Genomic DNA, 19,899 nt, shown 5'->3' on the forward strand with positions numbered 1-19,899 from the left:
AGTGTTTATTTCTCCCTCTGAGTAAGTGACAAACAGGAGGGAAAAATGGAGGAAGAAGGATAAAAAAGGAGGAAATAGGACTAAGCAGGAATGGGAGGACTTCTACCATGAAAAATTCAGAAGCAAATTTCTAAGACTCCTTGCATTAAGAAAATGAAAGAAAGAAAACATTTCTATAAGAGCCTGCAGAACAAAAATTAGTTCAATTTTGTTGTTTTTCCTCATTTTCAGGTTGGCTGTACAACAAAGAAAATGAGAAAACTGTCTTTATTATCATTAATCTGGTTCCATTCAGCCATGCTATTTATCTACAGCAGAGCCAGCAATGCAAAGGGAAGGCACAATGCCTTTATATTATTATCTCCTCTAAATATGCAAGAGTTTATGAATAAACTATTTATCAGCTTTCTTTGTGACCAGTTCTGAATTTTCTTTGAATTTGCATTATTATTACTTGTGGAGCACCTTCCATTTTGACTCCAGCATGTTTTCTTTTGCTTCCATATGATCAAAGGGTCTTATGTAGATGGACCTTCTTCTACCCTGCCAAAATCTGACAGAGTTTGCCAGTGATCCCACAGAAGAAGGATGAAGTAGAGAAGTATGTGAGACTAACATTATACTACAGATTGGCACAAATAAATGGAAATTAACTGATACAGCACAGTGCCATAGCCTTGATTAGTTTAAATTAGGAAATTCCTCAATTTAAAAATTTCTTATTTTAAGATACAACATTAAAATCCTCTCTCTGTGTGGAGAATGTCTGCACTGTATCTTATTTCAGACATTTTTCTTTCCATTCATCTTGTCTACTACCATGTAAATATGTATTCAAAGTTATTCTTCCTCTCTGACTAGCTTTTGCTGGTATTTCTCACATTCTGTGTGTTTTGTCACTCTTGTTTTTTGTTCTCTCCTTCCTCAATCAGGTGTTTGAACAAGAGAAAACTGTTCAAGTTTTCTCTGGGGATGTAAAACAGAACAAGATAAAATCAAAAGCTGGGTCATGTCGTGATACATATTTACTGAGACAAAAACATCTCTATCTTTGAAAGAGTATATGTTTATGGATATATTTTTAAACTAATGACTCACTGGATATGTTGCAGTTTTTAATGGTGCGTGAGTAATGCCTGGGAGTCCGTATTTAAATGTGAGGGAAATCTTGACATTTTTAAAGGGAATTCTCTGGTGATGTTTCTATGGTAACTTTTCTAAAGAAATGATATTTGTTTCAGTTGATTTTTATTGTGATCAACAGTAGAGTAATGAATATATTGAACATAAAAGAAAAGAAATTAGATTTGTTATGAGCCCTTTCAGACCAGCAGGAGACCAAGGGACCAGTTGCACCTCACTTAAGCCCTTAACTAGGGGCCTAAAGGACTTTCTGTGGTTCATGGACTTGACTTGGGTTTTTGGAAGCAATAAAGCAGGGTGAAAGGCACAAGCATGTATCAGGGAACACAGATAGTGGAGTTACAGCAAAGTAGTCCCCAATAGTGCCAGGTCAAGTGTTTGGCTTAGTGAAACAGAAGATAGGATAAGCAATCCCAAGGCTTAACAAAACTATTAAAAATAGTGAGTTAGAGATAATGACGTAGGAAAATGAAGACCTTAAAGAATGCCTTTGCATGTCCTTTTCTCAACAGCATCTTCTCCATTTGCTCAAAGAGCTGAACAGCAGAATGTTTCTATCAATCATAACTCTAAAAACTGTCAGTACATTCACATCTTAAACAATGCAATACTTTAAGGCATAGTTTCCTTTTTCCTGGGAAGTCAGGCCCGAGTGTGCTTTTGTCCTACAAGCAAGGCTAGGTAGTAGGAAAAGGTGTAAGCTTTGATTGTGACACTCATTCCCTGGCCTCTGAGGTGCTCGGGGCAGAGTTACACTTTCATGCACAAAGCAATTGATCCAAGCACCAAACCTGCAGCTCTTCCCTGGGTGTGCTTAAAGTCCATCCTGAGATCTCCACGGTGCCTTCAGGATCTCTGAGGACAGGATCAGAAGGAGCCTGGAAGGACTTCCAGAGGAAGTTTTGCCATAAGTACTGTTTCTCATTAATTTCCTTGAATTCACAAGGAAATGTAATGCATAAAACTTAGGAGCAGCTATGTTGAAGAGTATCTAATTCATTGTGGAAAACAAAATTCTATACGTAGTTTGGGACGGTGAATCCCTAAATTTTCCTGAGCCGTGCATTTGAAAGGGCTGTATAGTTAGTATTACTGACAATTTAAAATTTGATATTGAATTAAGAGAAATCTTTCAGATTTATTCGAAAACTTTTTCAACAAAGCTGTCATACACAGAGTGAGTGATTAAAAGGAGAGAAGAGGCAGGGAGGTCTATTCTTTCAAAAGCCTGAACAAATCACAAAAAAAGTGATAAACAGAAGACCTTTTCAGAAGCTCTGACTTTCCCTCTGCAATTAGCTTTGCATGAGAGGCTTGTCAGTGCGTGTCTTATCAAGCTCTGGCATGACCCCTTCATTCTTTGCCCTTCCAAAACTCTGATGAAGTTATGGGAATCCAGTGATAGGCATGTGGACGTAGCTCTCGGTGCCACTTCAGGACCACTGTTTAAGGGTGAAAGCTTCTGTTCGCATAAATCAGCACTGTTGCTCTTCTTCTTCCATTTAGAAAAATCAGACTTCAGTGATAATTGCTTCAAACACCAAGTGTTTGAGTACAGGTAAAAGCTTACGGACCATACCTATTTAGTGTAAATTGACATACCTGTGTCAGTAAAGCACTGACTCTAAAGTCTTACTGGTTTAAATGGAATTTTAAATCTATATTTAGAAAAACTTCATTTTGAAATTAATTGAAAAAATCTAATGAGTGTCTATACGCATGCTTCATTACATGCAAAATGCAAAGCATAGGATAAGTACGTTTTCAACAATCTTTCTGATTTCATATGTAATCTGAAGACATAAATTTAAAGCACGTATTTTTAAAATGACTGCGTGATACGTTCATTTTAACATGCTGTCACACGTAATTATTTATCTAGGTTTTCCAGCTTGTGGTTGCATAAACCAATGTAGTCACCTTCCTGTTTCTATAGCCAGAAAAGGCAAAATTTTTCAATGTTCTTGAAGGCTTGTATGACTCAGAGAAGAAAAGGGACTTTCTGAAAGTTATCTAGTCTCTATCCTCCTTCCTGTAAGTGTTGGGGTCTTCTTAGAATCCTAGAATCATAGAAAGTCCTGAGTTGGAAGGGACTCACAAGGATCATTGAGTCCAACTCCTGTCCCTGCATAGGACAACCCTAAAAATCACACCCGATGTCTGAGGGCGTTGTCCAAATGCTTCTTGAATGTTGTCAGGCTTGGCGCCGTGACTGCCCCCCGGGGAGCCTGTCCCAGTGCTCCACCACCCTCTGGGTGAAGAACCTTTTCCTAATGTCCAACCTACACCTCCCCTGGGATATCTTCCTGCCGTTCCCTCGGGTCCTATCACTGGTCACCAGGGAGAAGAGATCAGCGCCTGCCCCTCCTCCTTCCCCTGTGAGGAAGCTGTAGACCGCAATGAGGTCTCCCCTCAGTCTCTTCTTCTCCAGGCTGAACAGACCAAGGGACTTCAGCCGCTCCTCCTACAGCTTCCCCTCTAAACCTTTCACCATCTTTGTGGCTCTCCTCTGGACACTCTCTTGTAGCTTCGTATCCTTTTTGTACTGTGGCACCCAAAGCTGCACACAGTGCTCAAGGTGAGGCCGCACCAGTGCAGAGCAGAGCGGGACAACCACCTCCCTCGACCAGCTGGCAATGCAGTGCTTGATGCACCCCAGGACACGGTTGGCCCTCCTGGCTGCCAGGGCACGCTCTTGGCTCATGTTCAACTTGCCGTTGACCAGAACCCCTAGATCGCTCTCCATGGGGCTGCTCTCCAGCCTCCCGCTCCCCAGTCCGTATGTACATGTTAGGTTGTTGCCTAACAGGGTTGCCATGTCCCAGGTGCAAAATCTGGCACTTGCCCGTGTTAAACGTCTTCCTCTTTTTGGCAAGCATTCATACTTTCAGGAATCTAGTGTACATTAAAAATGCCACGCACATAGTGCCTACTTGCTTTACTGACCAAGGGCCTGCTTCCAATTAAGGATCATTTTGTCGTGTCTTCAGTAGGAGGAGAAAACGAAGTGGAAAACCCTGGTAAAATGCTTTCTGAAATAAAGAATTGGGGTGGGAGTGGGGGTGGTGTCTTTATCAGATATAGTGAAAGTATAAGAAGGATTTTACTGAGTGTCTGGCATCTTTGGCAAATTATCAGTTAAAGCCCAGCTCCAGGGCCAATCTTACTGGTGATATTGCTAATGCTGTTCAGATTTCCACCGTTTCTGTGTGTCACAGCATAAAAACAACACCCTTATCAGGGACCCTAAAGCAATGGTAGCACCAACTAGAAATCTTAAATAAAGTGGAGTATAACCGGTGCATGAACTTTAGGTGGTCTGACAGTGCTCTGTAATTCTGACATTTGTTAAAGCTTTGTATACCAATTTAAATGCTGTCTTAATATGTTTCCATAAAAGGCATTGCCGTGTTTTCCGCAAAGACGGTCTTTCTCTGCAATCAGAAATAGAAGGTCAGTGTAAAAGGAAACTCAATGGGACTGTACAAAGCACATAAGAACTTTGCAAACCATCTGTTTTAGAACTTTAAACTATTTATACAAGCATTTTGGTATTTTAAATTTATAATGCAAACAATTTAAAACTAATAAAATTGTTCTAACATCAGATTCAGGTAGGTTGGAAGTGAATTTCGATCAATATAATGAAGGACAATTTTCTAATGTAATCTGCGTTTGTCCTGAGGCTACCACCTGGGGCTTACCAGAGTAGTATTTGTGTCAAAGGCAGAAAAAACACATCTTGATTTCAGATGTCATACGGATTTGCAGCACTGGCTACCATTCTGAAAATATTTTTTCACATGTAAACTGTACTAGTTTGTTTTCATCTCAGGAAAGAAGAAATAAATACCCTTTTCACAACAATATTAAAATAGCACTTTAACAAAACTGATCTGCTGATGTTAGAGTAGAGAAAACGGATACCTAACAGTTCTCTGAATTCTTGGCACGCACAGTACTGATGCGTAAAATAAGTTCAGCATTTCAATGATAGCCACGTTTTGTTATAACAAGATCACAGTGTAAAATCATGCATTTCTCATAATGTTTTACCATTAAACAAGTTTTGAGTTGGCATTTTTATAGGAGCTTCTTAATCAGGCTTTCATAATAACAGTATTTAGTCTCATGTTAAAACTTAAATTAGTATTTTTATCTATATTCTGTGAATATAAGCCTAATCACAATGCAATTAAGGTTTCAATATTGCAAGTATGTTTTGTGAAATATTGATTTACATAAAGCCTGACCCTGAAAATATTTACTATTGTGTTCTGGTTGCTATTCTGATTAGTTCTGTTGATTTATAATAAATTTCTCAGATTGAGGTGGGCAGGATTGGGCTTTAAATTACAAAAACACTCAAAATGTTCTGAAATGTATAAAGGACATGTTTCAAAACCCCTGCTGTGACTCCCAGGGTATTTTGAAACTTTTTCTTCAATATTTAGTTTTCCTTCAGTTGCTGCTGCTGCTCAAATATTTGAAGGACAGAATTATTACTGCATTAGGTAGAATGACACATATAACTACTAACAAGACTGCCTCTGTCTTGTCCTGTGGTTTATCTCAAGAAAGAGGTTCACCTGCAAATCTAGACCATGTGAGCTTTAATTAAATTGAGTATTAAAACCACAATTCATCCAGTTGTCTTGTAATATTTTGTCTGTGGATCAGTAAGCATCACAGGCAAGTGGATCAGAGAGATCTAATAGGTTTTTTGAATTTACCTGGAAAAATGTAATAAAAGAAAATCTTCATTTGTTTAAAAATGTCTATAAAGGCATCCAGTTTTATATCACTGATTGCCTTTATAAGCAATACGTTATCAGAATGCCACATTTACAGGGCTATATCAGCCTCCTAGAAGGCTGAGCTGACCTTTTCAGGCAGTTGGACCTCATTTCACTGATGGGAACACCCAAACATTTCTGCATCTCTTTCCTATTTAAAAATAGACAGTCTAAAGGGCCAATGTGAACAGAGAAGTAATCAATAGAAAAATTTGCATTCAAGTTTGTTTGATTTGATGAAGCATAGAACTATTTTATTTATTGAGACTGTATTAATGTAATTAAAATAAATGGAAAATGCACTCTTTACTTAATTAATATTTTAAGCTGTCTCTGAAGAATAGTATGCAGCTTGAATTTAGTTATCATTTTTAAAATGCAAGACGGATTAATTAGATTCAAATCTTAGCCAGAATGAAATCATTTTCTTAATAAAGCTAAGAGCTCTAGAATTTACTTGGAAGTAGAAAGTGTCTGGTGTTGATCTTCGCAGATGAGCATGAGAAGATAAGACATAAAACTCAGTGAAATCTAGTGGTTAAAATATTGCTAAGTCCATTTTCAAATTATGGTCCTAGATGTTGGTTTTATTTATAAGAAAGGTGTGGTGGTTTCAAGACGTGGGGGCACAGCCTCTTTCTTAATACAGGTATTCCTAATAAGATAATTGGAAAAAAAGTGTTTAGGAAGTTAATATTTGGAAAAGACTTTTTGTTCATAGGAGTGAAGGAAATTCAACTTTGATCTTAAGATCCTCGTGGACAGAAAATCTGCGGAAAATCCTCTGCAACGTACTTGGATTCGTATTTAAGGAGCAAGGCTCCAAAGGATGTTAGGTAAAACTTTTAAACAAAACCACAAATGAGATTAAATGGTGTTTTAGCTTTATCATACATCCTTTAAAGGAATGAAAATCTATTTCATGCTATACATTGTGCATGTATTTGCCAGAAAGAAGTGACTAAACTTAAAACTGCAGACAGATCTGTAGTCAAAAATCAAGACAAAAAGGTCAGTGTGGTTTTCAGCACCCAGTTATGAAGAACAGATTTTTAGGGAGTCCTGACAAAAATTGCTGGGTCTCAGACAAGAGTTTTGTTCTGTGCAAACTGGAAATACATTTCAGCATCATTCTCATTCAAATGGCAAGATTCAGAATATTTTCAGTTTAGGCGTAGTTCAAATACAGCTCTTGAATTTGGATGAATGTTAATGTGAATCTTCAAAATACCGGTATTTTACATGTGCTAAAACCAGAGAAACTGTCTCAAAGTCATTTTTACTTTCTATTTCAAATGTTTTCCAAGAAAAAGACATGAAACTTTCTAGAAATTCTATAATGAAATGCTGCTGATGTCAGGGGTTTTTTGTTTTCCCATTTACAAATTTAATAAATCATATGAGAAAATGTATTTAGATCACGTACATCTAAGTTATTCAGTTGAAAATGAGGTTTTATCAAGTACCAGTAAGTCAATTCACAAATAAGGGCTGTGAGTAACAGTACTATGAAAACTTTAAAAACAGTTTTTAAGTTTTAAATTAGTAAACTATTGAAAATTATTTCTTCTATCTGGCAACACATCCTATGCTTTTAATGAATAGCACATTAAATAATCTATGTTTCAATAATTTCTTCCCTGTGACATACCCCTCACAGGTATTTGCCATCCCTTCCAAGGTTGTATTTAGCACGTGAGTGATGAAAGTAATTAAAATTACATAAAAATGAAAAGTATTTTAAATTTCACTACAAATTGCTCAAAATTTTACTGTTAAAAAAGTATATATTTTAAATAGTGTTTTACTGTCTCTTGGCACTTGGCCAGTCAACTTCATTTTCAACCCGTTCAGCACCTGACAGTTCTGAAAAGATGCAATATTTGCCCAGGAAATGATAATTAATTTATTTGTAAATAAGAAATACAAACTACAAAGCTAATGGAAGTATTTATCAGTTTCAGACAGTTCATTAGAAGGATCAATATGCAAACACACGTGTCCTTTTAATGAAATCTCTTGGCGGGTTCATTTATCTTTCAACTTAAGTAATACAGGTTAGTGAGCAAATTATGTATGCTATGGCTCTTACCGGGGCAGGATAATATTAGACGAAGAAGTGTGCTATCAGGCTGACAGACTGACAAAGTAATAAGTTGATACCATGCATTAAAAATGTAGCTGATTAAATGTTTGGAGAAGCCAAGTTTGTGTTAATCTGTGGGAACGTGAAGGATTTTCCGTGAGCAGAAGCCAGGTGGGAGCACAAGGAGTACCTCTTCTCTCTGGAAACCTCACTGTCAAAAATGGTGTTGATGTAAACAGCATCTTCCTCAACCCGAAATGGGAAGGGTCGGTGTGCGTGGGTGGTTATCGGGGGGTGAGCCTATGGCACAACTCCTCTGCGCTTTCTGAATGGGGCAGAACACCCTGAGCAGCAGAGGGTGATGACACTTTCGGCGCTGTCCCACAGGTTTAAGTGAAGCGTGGCTGGGCGGGGGGATGCTCTGGGGATACAGGCTGCCCTCGCCCTTCCTTGGCTTCCCGGACAGGCCCGTGTCCTTACCAAGGCGCGGGCTTCAGGGGGGCGCTGGGAGGAGGGATACTGTCCTGGGGGGGAGAAAAAAAGAGGGGGGAAAAGGAAAAGCTGCATGGAGTTGCTGCAGCGTCACCGGGAAAGCCGCGGGGAGCCCTAGCCCCCCGCCCCCGCCGGGAAGGCAAAGGCCGCCGGGGCCGGGCGGGCTGCAGCGGGCCGTGCCCCCGACGGCTGCCGGTGCGGCGGGGCTGCGGGAAGGGGGCGGCCCGGCCCGCCCCGTCCGTCCCATCCCACCCCCGCACGCCGCCCCCTCCGCACCGGCCCGCCGCGGGGGGAGCAGCTCCCCCTCCCTGATTTGCGTCTCTGGGGTCGGGAGGGTTTTGGCCGGGGCCGGGGGCGGGGGGGGGGGGGGGGGGCAGGGGCTGCGGAGGGGAAGGGGGAGAAGGGGGGAAACCCCCCGCGGACAGAGGAGGGCCGACTCTGCCCTGCCCGCCATCCCCAGCCGTAGTGGCAAAGGGAAACAATGGGGAGAGGGAGGCGAGAGGGTTCTTTGGGGGGGTGTGGGGGTGTGAAGGGGCCTGCCAAGGACCTGTCACCTGCAGTCGGCAGCCCCCCCACCCCTCCCCGCTCGCTCTTGTCCCGCTCCCGCAGCCGGGGCGCTCCGCGGGCAGATGCTTCGGGGGTGCCCCCGCAGCTTGTTTGGCGGCGGAGGGCTGTAATTTGGGGGAGACGGGGAAGACTGAGGGGTCCGTATCGTTATAAGGGTCGGTGCTACCCCGGGCACCCGGGCGGAAAAGCGGCTTTAACTCGGAGTTAGGGGTGTGCAGCGCCGGGCACAGCACGGCCCCGCTCGCCCGCACCGGCACAGCACCCGCTCTCAGCAGTCCCTGCCGTGATTTATTTAACCGGGCTCCGCCACTGTCCCATGGCTGGTCGCAGCCCACTGCTTCTTCCTAATTCCATGTGTTATTTGGAGAACCAGGACGGGAAGGGGAAAAGTTTGGACCTCCGTTGCTTGGCACTGTGTGATGGGGTTTTTTTACGGAGGAAAGTCTTTTCAGGAAGAAAGGTTGCGGGCTTCTTTGCTGTATTGTCATGCAAATGATCTTTAGGTTTTCCTTGCTGTCCTTGTTTGATTTTATTTTTGGCTTTCCGTCATTGTTCTACCCTCCGCTTCCATCTTGCGAGAGTGGCGCCAAAAAAAAAAAAAAAAAAAAAAAAAAATGGGGGGACGCGTAAAAAAATCAACCAAAAAAAAAAACCCAAGCAAAAAAACCCCCCACATCCACAACAGAAACCCCAAACAGCTTTTCCCAGTGAGTGACACAGCCCGTGTCCATTCACCGCCTCACTCCGCCGAAGGGTTTCTGAACAGCCCAGACCTCCTTAGCCAATTGCTGCCAGCAACATGTGGAGGGGAGGCATCGCTATAGCAACCGGTGGATGGGCCATGTGCGGCAGCCGGCAGGGGCTGCCAGCGGCCCGATATAAGGAGGGCAGCGCCGGGGCGCGCCGGCATCCTCCACCCGCGTCCGCGCCCCGCGGGGACCGCCGGGCCGCCCGGGGCCGCCGGCTCCCCCCGCCCCGCCGCGCCGCGCCGGGGGGCGGCCGCGGGCTGCCAGGAGCGGCTCTGCCTGCCGCCGCCTTTGTCTCCGCGGAGGAGGGGAGTGGGGAGCGGGGGGGAGAGGGGGAAGTTTTGGCACCGGAGGAGGATTGCTAGAGCCCGCCGAGGTGCGCTGAGCGCTCCCAGGGAGGAGCCCGTCCCGGCACGCCGGCTGCGGCGACATGGCAGCAGGTAAATGCGGCGGAGGACCGGGGAAGGCGGGGGGGGAGCGCCGTGCTTCGAGGCGGCCCGGCCGGGGCTCGCGTGTGCGCGGCGTGGGGCGGAGGAGCGGGGCGGTGGGGCGGGAGGGATGGGGGCAGCCGCTGCCGCCGCCCGCCCCGTCGGTCGAGGCCGGGACGGGTCTCCGCGAAGCGGCGGCGGGGGGGCGGAGGGAGGACCGCAACCGGCCGAGCGGTTCCCCGGGGATGCTTGGACTCGGGGCCGTCAAACGGGAGAGGGGCGGAAGGGTGCAGCGGGCCCGGCGGGGCGAGGACGTGCCCTTCCCGCTCGCCTCGGCCCGCTCCCGGCCCGGGGCCCCGAGGACCGGGCCCCCCGCGGCGGCTGGGCGGAGGCAGCCGCCGGAGCCCCATCCCCGGCCGGGGGCGGACCGGGAGCCGCGGGGCCCGGCCCGGCTGCCGGCGAGACGGCGCGGCTGCTCCGCCGACGGAGCCCCGGGCTCTGCCAGCGTGTTACCGAGAGACGGCTCGCTTGTTGGCACTCGGTTTTAAGGGCGCTTTATCTAATCCCTAAATTATGTGCCTTCAGCATCAGCATTAGATCAGCGCTGGCACTACGGCTTGTGTTTCTCTTGCTTGCTGAAGATATTTGATTAAGCTCGGCTATTGCTGACCGTCCTCTTGGCTCGGGCTCTGACACTTAGTGACTTGGACCTGCTGAGTCCCTCTATTTATCTGTTTCACTCTGGCTTACAAAGCCTGGGCTGAGGAGGAAACCTGCTTCTTGGTGCTCCCATTCTGCTGCCTTCCCCTAGTCGCTCCTGAGACCTTAGAGATGGGAATCGAAGTTTCTTCACCGTGGTGTCTCCACGCCCTCCTCTTCTTGCTGCCACCCCAGAGGCACGCTGCGCGGCTTCGGGCAGAACGGGCCGCGCTTCTCCGGCTCCGGCTCACCTACCTCCTCCATGGGCATGGATGTGGCTGTCCGGTTTCCCGAGTCGTGTGTTATCCCTACAGTGTCTCAGGGATGCTGTAGGCTTTTGTGCCGTACTCTTTAACTAAATGCCGACTTAAAAAACCACCCAGATCCTCAGGAAAATCTTGAAGCTCTTTACGTTTCCTCTTTTGCAAACTTATTCCTTCCACGCCACAAACTTCTTTGGGGTTCTTGGACATTTTGGCATTTCAGCATCACCTTGTAGTGGGATTCAGAATAATAGCTATAATTTCCTGTAACTCTAACCAGAAACTTCACTTCTGTTTGCCTTTAGGAAGCCAGAAGAAAATATCTACCATTGATCAAGGGATCTTTGAACTCGCTGAATTCTTGATTGTATTCAGTCATTGTTCGTGGTATTAATCCTACTAAAAGGTATAGAGACGCTCCAGAGTGCTTTGTGGTGTTGAAGGTTGCGGAAAGATCATTGTACCCCTACAGATGAATAGATCTGTGGCTCTTGCAGTGACCTTTCTCAGTGATTTGAATAAGCTGCAGTTCCCAGAAATCCATCTGCCTTTTGTGTTTGTCGATTTGTCTAATGTTTCCAACCCCCAAAAGAAGCAAAAAGTACCTTCCCATCCGATTTCATCCTCCCGAGTAAAAGCGTTAAATTGACCTCATTTCAGGTGATGAACTGACATCTGCTGAAAGTGATCCTGGCATCGGGCGAGCATTGGGGGGGGCAAAGAGGGAGGCAGAGGACAGCGGCCCCAGAAACCTCTCGGTAACTCTAAAGATAGTACCTTAAAACACCAACAAGTACCCCAGACCATACAGCTCGGGAGCGCAGTGCTGAACACCAGAAACATCATATGGACTGAGGGTGAACATCCCCAGGCCCTGCTGCCCCAGTCTACCCTGACTGGGAGTGCAAAGTAGGGGAGAAGAAGTAGGAACCAAAATCGAGAGAGATGATGCTTTTCCCTTCTCTTTGCTTTCTTATTTTACTCAAGAAAAAAAACCTTATCTGTAGGTTTCCTGGGGACAGATTAGGGCAGCCAGGCTCCTCCTGATGTGAGGTATTTCTCTGATTTTCTAGTAACCTATCAGAACTTAACCAGCGTAGTGTATCTCAACCTATATCTCAGATAACTTTACAGAGGGAAATTACTAGAAGTGAATTTAAGTTTAGATTTATTTAAGCGAGCAGACATACACAGATATGTGTATATATATATATGAATACCTATTTTATATATATACCTCCATACACACCCACACACGTCCCTTTCTTCATGCTTTCTATATTAAGGAAATAATACACATATCCTTTATGGTTTGTTTTAATGTCAGTGGCTGTGACTATTAGCAAAGGATCCTCTCAAAAAAAAACCCCTGATGAACTAAAACTTATTTTAGTGAAGTTTATTTTTAAGAATAATGATTTTCTTGTAGAATTCTTTTCTTCTGCCTAGGCACTTTTTTCCCTCCTTGAATGGCAGATTTGCAAGTACAATTTCATCTGCACAGAGGAACAATAGCTTTCAGTTGCACAAAGGATTTCTCCCACCCTGAATCCAAACCACAATGCCTCTTGCTCTGATAATAGCTTCTGAAAAGATTTTGTAATGCAGAGAATTAATACATGATTATTTCCGCCTCACTTCTCTCATTTATTAGATTCTATAGTGAATTCCAAATTAAAAATAGCACCTCTTGAGTTTTTTAACGTTCTAATATTTTGAAACAAATCATATTCCGAAGTTCATCTTTTTGCCCATGTTTACTAAGAAATCTGCATTTTTTTATTATTGCTCAGATACAAAACTGGCTAATATAGATGTAAAAATCAAGGCATGCAAAAATTGCAAAAAAATGTAACATCAGGTTGTTTTAAAATGAATCGTAGTGATTTTTCCTTTGCAAACTGGAAGAGAGGTTGGGTGCAGTAACTGGTAAACTGGGTTTTAAATCAGGAATATCTTTTTAAATTTATGAAGCAAAACACAACCTCAACTTCTGTTGGAGTTTTGCTTCAGCGAGGACCAGAATCAGGCCCTGTGTCCTAAAGGAAATAATGAAGTGTGATTCTGCTGAGGCATCTGGAAGGTGAGCTTTCCCATCACTGCATGGGAGCTCCTCTCTGCTCTTACAAAGACTTTCTCCCACACTTCCAACATAGGTGTGAGAACTTATTTACATGAAAGCGTACATTAAATATTTACGGACATTTGCCTGGAATTCGTTTGAAATGTCGGCTGTTCTGCTGCATCATGGGATGACACCGCGGAACGGGACGCTGCTCTTTGATTAGAACAGTGATTTGTGACTCCGGTGTTATGGCTGCTCTAGTTACTGACTCACTTTTGGGTGTATATAAAATGCGTTCTGTCGAGGGACTGGGAAAGTCTACATGAGATCAGATCCTAAGCATTTTTTATTCCCTCTTAAAAAAACCCAACAACCACAAACCCTCACAGAAGCGGTGTACTTCAAGCAAACACTGTCGAGTGTAAGTGGTAGGTGTAATGTTGTTCTGAGACAGGGTAAATCTTTGCCTTGTAGCATTTAAGCTCAGGCCGGGCCGTTGTAAAGCAAGGAAAGACTGTCTGAATATCTCCAAAGCCTCCGTTTTTGGAGTCACTTCCTAAGCCATCCATTTAGGAATTAGTTGTTTTTCCTTCACTGGGACTCTGTGATACTACACAATTTTCCAAGGAGAAAATCATTCAGAGGAATGTCAATATATCCTGTTATATAAAGTTTAAAAAATGCATAGTTACATGTAGCTGAGTTTAATATTTAATTATGTGTAATTTATGTGGTCTATTTATTTGTTAAGCCTTAGGGGGGGAAAGAAAAGGTGATTTGTTTTTCTTGTTACGCAACAGCTATTGTTCCCCTTCCACCCCAGGCGCAGCACCATGGCAGCCCCAGCCAGCACAGGGAGAGGTGTTCTGCTTTAAAAGACATCCGACTGTAAATGTCAAATTCATAAATATTTAAACATTTTTCTTTCAATTTCAAGTCAAGTCTGACAGGACGCCTCTAATTAACCCTGGGCTCCGTTTCAGGCTGGGGCCTTACTGCAGGGAAGAATCAGGGGTTTAGGCGAGGTGGGGAAATCTGTGCTCCTGGCTGGGGGCGGGGGGAGCCGGTAACTAACTCGCCGGATTAATTTTTACCCGTTTCATAATCTGATGTTTGGTCAGACATCAAGCAGGACGAAAGGGCAGCGGGTTTCTCCGGCGGAGCTGGGGGCAGTGGGGGCTGTTTCCCGACGGGGCATGCCCGGGGGGCCGGGCCCCGCTGCCCTCTGCGGCCCCGGCTGCCCCCAGCCCGGGGGAGCCGCCGGTGCGGGTCCCGGGGCTGCAGCCGGAGCCGGGGCTTCGCCGTCGGCTTTCCCCGGCGGTTTCTGCGGGGTCGCGCAGCCGGCAGCAGTCACCGGGTGCTTCCCGGGGGCGGCGGGGGGGCTGGCCGAGGCGGCCCGAAGCACCAGCCCCCCCGGAGGCAGGGAGGGGAGAGGGGGACCCTTCGGGCCCCGACGGCAGCGGCTCCGGAGGTGCTCCCCGTGAAGCGGGAGGCAGGAGGGAGCGGGGAGAAGGGCCGGCGGCCCCACGGCAGAGCCCCTCGCCCTTCCCCATCGGCCGCCCCGACGTGGCGGGCAGCGCCGGGCGGCCCCGCAGGCGGCGAGCGGCGGGCAGCGGCCGTGCCCCTTCGCCCCTTCGCCCCTTCGCCCCTTCCCTCCCGCTGCGGGGCCGCCAGCCCCTTCCAGGGCGCGGAGGGTCGGGGCAGGCGTCGGCGCCGGTCCCCCAGGCGTGGAGGGGTTTTGCCGGCCCTCGCCTGCCCGGAGCCCATCACTAGGGTCACGGCTACACTGGCGCCCCACGGCAGCTGCTTACCCAGGTGTAAGCAATGCTGAACACCCCGCGAAAGGTTTCAAACTCTTTCCCCGTGTTTCACGTTGGCGGCTGCAGCCGTGCGCTGGGGAGGTGCGGGGAGTCTCGGCGAGCGCTTCTTTTGTTAAGGGCTGCCAGCTCCGGGGACGGCAGCCCCGGCTCTGCGGGGAAAACTGCCTGGCAAAGTTGGAAGCAACATCTAAAATCACTATAACTACCGGGGGAGAAAGGCAGGCACGCTCTCTCTCTCCCCCGTGTTTACTCGGGCATTTGACAGCACTTTGCTCCCATCATTTTCATTGTTTCTCTGGCACAGCCCTTTCCCCGGGTGCTTGTGCGGCTCTTTCGCACGGCAACCGGAGAAGGAAAATCGTTTAAAACCGTGGTTGCGAAGCAGAGAGAGAAGACATTGAGGAGCAGTGCCCGAAACTGCCCGCCAGCCTCTTCCTTCCCGGCGGCGGCGGTGCCCCCGCGGGCTGCCGGGGCCCGAGGCGGGGGAGGCGGCCGGAGCCGCCCGGGCAGCGGGGCCGGCCGGGGGGGCCCGGGGGTCGGATGGCTTGTCCCCGCCTCGCTGATGGGGGCCGAACACCGCGGCGAGGCGGATTAACGTCCCGGGGCGCGGGGCTCGGGGCGGGGGCGCCGGCCCTTTGGCGGGGGCTGCCTATTTAGATGCAGATTGCGACCTCTGGCCCCGGGGGGACGGCGGCCTTTCACGGAGATGCTAATGGCAGAGCGCAGCAGCCCTTTACCGCCCCCCCCCCCCCCGCCCCGCCCCGGGCCCCCGGGGCCGAAGCGGCGGGAGCTGCGAGCAGGCGGCGGCTGCCGTCGGTGCGGCCCCCCCCCGGGTCTCCTCTGCGGGCCCCCCCCGGCCCGTTCCCCCGCCCGCTGCGGAGGGCGGGCAGCGCAGCGGGCCGAGGGCGCGCTCCCCCCGCTGCGGCCGGGGCAGGTGCCCGGCTGGGGCCGCGGGGAGGCGGCCCCGGAGCCCCCCGGGGCCGGGGCGGGGGGGGGCAGCCCCGTCCTCCTGGTGGCTGTTGGGATTTGGAGGAGGGGCCGGCTGCGGTGGAGGGGAGGGGAGGCGGGGAGGCGGCGGGTCCGGCGGTGGCTGCGCGGGCGCGGAGGCGGCGGCGGGCGGCCCGAGCCTGGCCTCGGCGGGCCCTGCGCCCGCCCCCCGCCGCCCGGGGTTTACAAACCCGGCATCCTCCTCCGCTCGGCGCATCCAGGCAGGAAAATCCGGGAGTCTTATTGAACCTGCATTTCCATTAACTCAGCCTCAGCCCCGGCTAATCCGCAGCACTGAAGGCAAGGAGGCTAATTAATGACAAGCTTTTACAGTCAAGACCAGCGATAATTGCTTTGGTGGCCTTTATGATTACAAGATAAAAATGGACCGGGCCTGACATAAGAGCCACTGTGTACACTGCAAGACAGGAGGAAATTAAGAGCTGGCTAGCTGAATACGGAGCAGAAAATTACTAATAGAGGAGAGATAATGAATAGGCCGGCTAGGCATTCATGGGGAAAAATCCATTTTGTTACCACGCGAAATTAGGTGGTGGAAAGGAGTTTGCTAATTGTTCTCATCTTGTAGCAACCAGGACTGAGGCAGGGGCGTGCTTTTCAATTCATTTCCCTGGTAATTGTGAAAGGGGGAAAGCAGGCCAAATGAGTCTTGCTGCAATTTGCGCGCCTGGTCTTTTCATTTTCATGTTGCGTTTTTAATTGTTGCTAATATAGCTTATAATGAAGCTAATGAGGGGAAATTATTGTACAACTTTTTAGCACATGGAGACAAGTGAAACGCACTAGAAGGATTCTCTCCTATTGCTGCAAAAATAATAGTAATCTGGAGGAGTTTGGAACTATCGGGCTTTTTTTATCCTTTTCCTTCTACAACAGACAAAAGGAAGGACCGCCACCTCCTTTTTTTTTTTTCTCTGTCGTTCCGTGTTTTATTTTTCACTCCAAGAAAAAACAAATCTCGGATTTTCCCGTGCTGCCCGCCTTGCGGCCCCGGCCCTGGATGCGGTCCTGCGGGGCGGCGGGGGGGGCGCGGAGCTCGGGGCGCGCCGCGGTGCTTGCGCGCAGCCAGCGCGCCCGCCTCCGCCTTTCCGTAGTTAAATGCAAGCCGCCGGGAGGGGAGGGGACGGAGGGGGGCATGTCAGCAGTGCTGTCCCTGCCCGGCCGTTTGCCTCCATCCTTGGCTGAAAGTTAGCGCTGCCGGCTGTTTTCCCCCCGACGGGGTCCCCCTTTCCGCGCTGCTCCGCGACCGCGCAACTCAGGCGCTGCCTCTCTCTCCTCCCCTGCAGAAAAGCAACGTCCCGCCGCTCCCGCAGCGCGGGGAAGAGGCAGAGTCCGCCAAATTCCTCCTCCTCACCCTCCTCTCCCTCGCCTGCATCGCCGGGGTCCTGGCGGCGTCGGGGGTCGCCTACTGCCTCCGCCACCGCGCCCACCACCGCCTGAAGGAGAAGCTCTCGGCCCTGGGGGCCGACGCCGGTTCCGACGCCCCCGCTGCTTATCAGGTAAGGACCAAGCTTTCCTCCTCCGGCCCTGCTCCCCCGGGGTGCCCGGCAGACCCCGGGGGGACCTTGCTGGTATTGGGAGGCGAGGGGGTGGGTTTGTTTTCCATGCCGGCCCCCCGCTCCGTTCATATTCCCGCGGATTCACTGTAGCAGCTTGTTACTGCTGGGTATTCATCTTGGCTGTTCTGGTAGTTGGTGTAAATTCGTGCCTAATTAGAAACATTAAAAAAAAAGAAAAAAGAAAAAAAGAAGCTCTTGCCATTGAAATTCTCTGAAAAATAACATTAATATCCATAATCTGTCACCCCTGCCACTATTAATAACGAAAAATCTTTACCATTTATGAGGAATGGATTGCACGGTTATCTGAAGATGTCTCTCTTTTTGAGTAATCGACTTCTTCAGGGTCTGATATGAAAAGAGCCTTTGACCCGATCTGTTGCCACCTTCTGCCATTATTCAGATAAAATGAAATCTAATGCTGATAGATGGGGAGGTAAACCAGGACTGGTTCTGGGAGAACAATGGTAGCAGATGTGTACCCAGTAATACGGGAGGGCTGCGCTCAGATTTCCTGAAATAAATCAGAAACCTCAGGCTTTCTCATTCAGTTTCAAAAGTGTTGGGTGGAGAGACACTCTGCATCTCCCTGAAGTTTGTTTTAGATGGTGGCACTTATTTCTCGGTGTGTTATTGGTGTGGTAATGCACGTGTTATGGTCATAGACCACACAGCTCTGCTCTGCTATCCCAAAATATTTGGAGTGTGACCAGGAAAAAGAATTCAAGAATGTGTAAACATTGTTGCTGTAGTATCCGTGTCTGCTCTGCACCCATAGGGTCTCGCTAATGGCACTCTTCTGTCAAGTTTTATTTTACCTTCTTGTTCTGCTTAGGATCAGACATTATGGCCTTTCTGTATTCTGGAGCTGAGATAGATTCAAACTGGCAGCTGGGAGTCATACGGGAATAAACTCATATTTCCTCACAAAGTTTGGGTCTGCCTGTGCCTCTTACATGTTAAAGATGTAATGTATTAAGTACGTCTCCACAGGCTGGGTCCAGGGAGACTTTAGTACAGAATGATAAATATGAATGTTTCTGTGACAATTAGTATCTTCAGGAACGGTTTTCAGTTTAAATGGAATGTTTACTTTAAAAAAAAAAATCTTTAAATTACTTTGCATCTTTAAATTTAATGCCTTCCAAAGGAAAAGAGAGTGAGAGCAAGAGCATTTCCAGTGGAAAAAAGGAGTGTCCTCCAGGATGAAGTGTGAACAAAACAGCCGTTTGTCAGATCAGTTTTGTTGGCCAAAGAGACCGTGGCCATAAATACTTTTGTTTGGTTTTAACAGGGAACTTGCTGTTGACTTATTTAAACCACAGAACCAATAGGTAGTCTTTCTCTTCCATTAAACGTGAATACAAGAATTCTTAATGTAAAAAAAAAGCCCCCCAGGTTCCAAAATCACACTTGAAACTGAATTTGTGATAATTAACAGGACAATCTTCCTACTGACAGCTCTAATTAATAGTATCTGTAATTAAAATCGTGCCCTTCCAGCAGGAAAATTGTTTGAATTTCTTGGAGTGACCTTTTTTGCCATTTCTCCTGGGAGTATAGTGGTTAAGTTGATATTGATTTTATAATGAGCTCTGGTTTGTTTAATAAGAATCGGTAATCCAGACACTAAATGAAATGTGTGCTTCATTTCTTCTTCCCAGATTTATATGTATTTTAAAATCTTCCTGGTTAGATCTGAGAGTGACGTTTTCTGTTTAAAAACAACAACAACGCTTCGAGGATGCTGCTCAGTTTTTCAATAGCAAGACTGTATTAATATACTTTGTTCCTGACCTTTGGGTCCAGTCCGAACCACCTGACTTCTTAAACATTTCCATTGGTTTTTCAGGGGAACTGTAGTCATGAGCGGGAGGAAAAATGTTTTTCCTTAAATACAAAGGTTTCTAAGGGCTTGGCTCTCCTCCCATGGAAGTAAGTGGGAATTTTGCCATTTGTTTCAATGGCAGCAGTAGGAGGCCCCAGTACAGGCAGACAAAATACTCAGGCGGTTTTGATGCTGCTAAGTAGCGTTTTATCCAAATGAATCACTGAGCCTGGTTCTGTATGTAATAAACTATTCACGTGGATTTGAAGAGAAATAGGATTGAGCCCTATTCGCATCGTCAAAATCGCCTTATGTTGAGCTGTGTTAAATGTAATGGATATCTGGTGTGATGCATGTTTTGGATAACATCAGTTAGGTCCCAGAAAAGCATCAATTATC

At 47.3% G+C, this 19,899-nt stretch overlaps 1 protein-coding gene across 1 annotated transcript in view; it reads left to right on the forward strand.

The window, feature by feature from the left end:
- The window catches only part of PTPRN2 (protein tyrosine phosphatase receptor type N2), a gene marked incomplete at both ends in the record, with an annotated part of 667,311 nt that overhangs the window by 545,171 nt on the left and 102,241 nt on the right, over positions 1-19,899 (forward strand). Inside the window, one exon of the mRNA XM_082310546.1 lies at positions 17,400-17,612. Coding sequence (XP_082166672.1) covers positions 17,400-17,612 — 213 coding nt within the window. The remainder of the gene's footprint in view (positions 1-17,399; positions 17,613-19,899) is intronic.

The sequence above is a fragment of the Platalea leucorodia genome (genome assembly GCF_965183815.1).
Source record: "Platalea leucorodia genome assembly, chromosome: 1".
NCBI lineage: Eukaryota > Metazoa > Chordata > Aves > Pelecaniformes > Threskiornithidae > Platalea > Platalea leucorodia.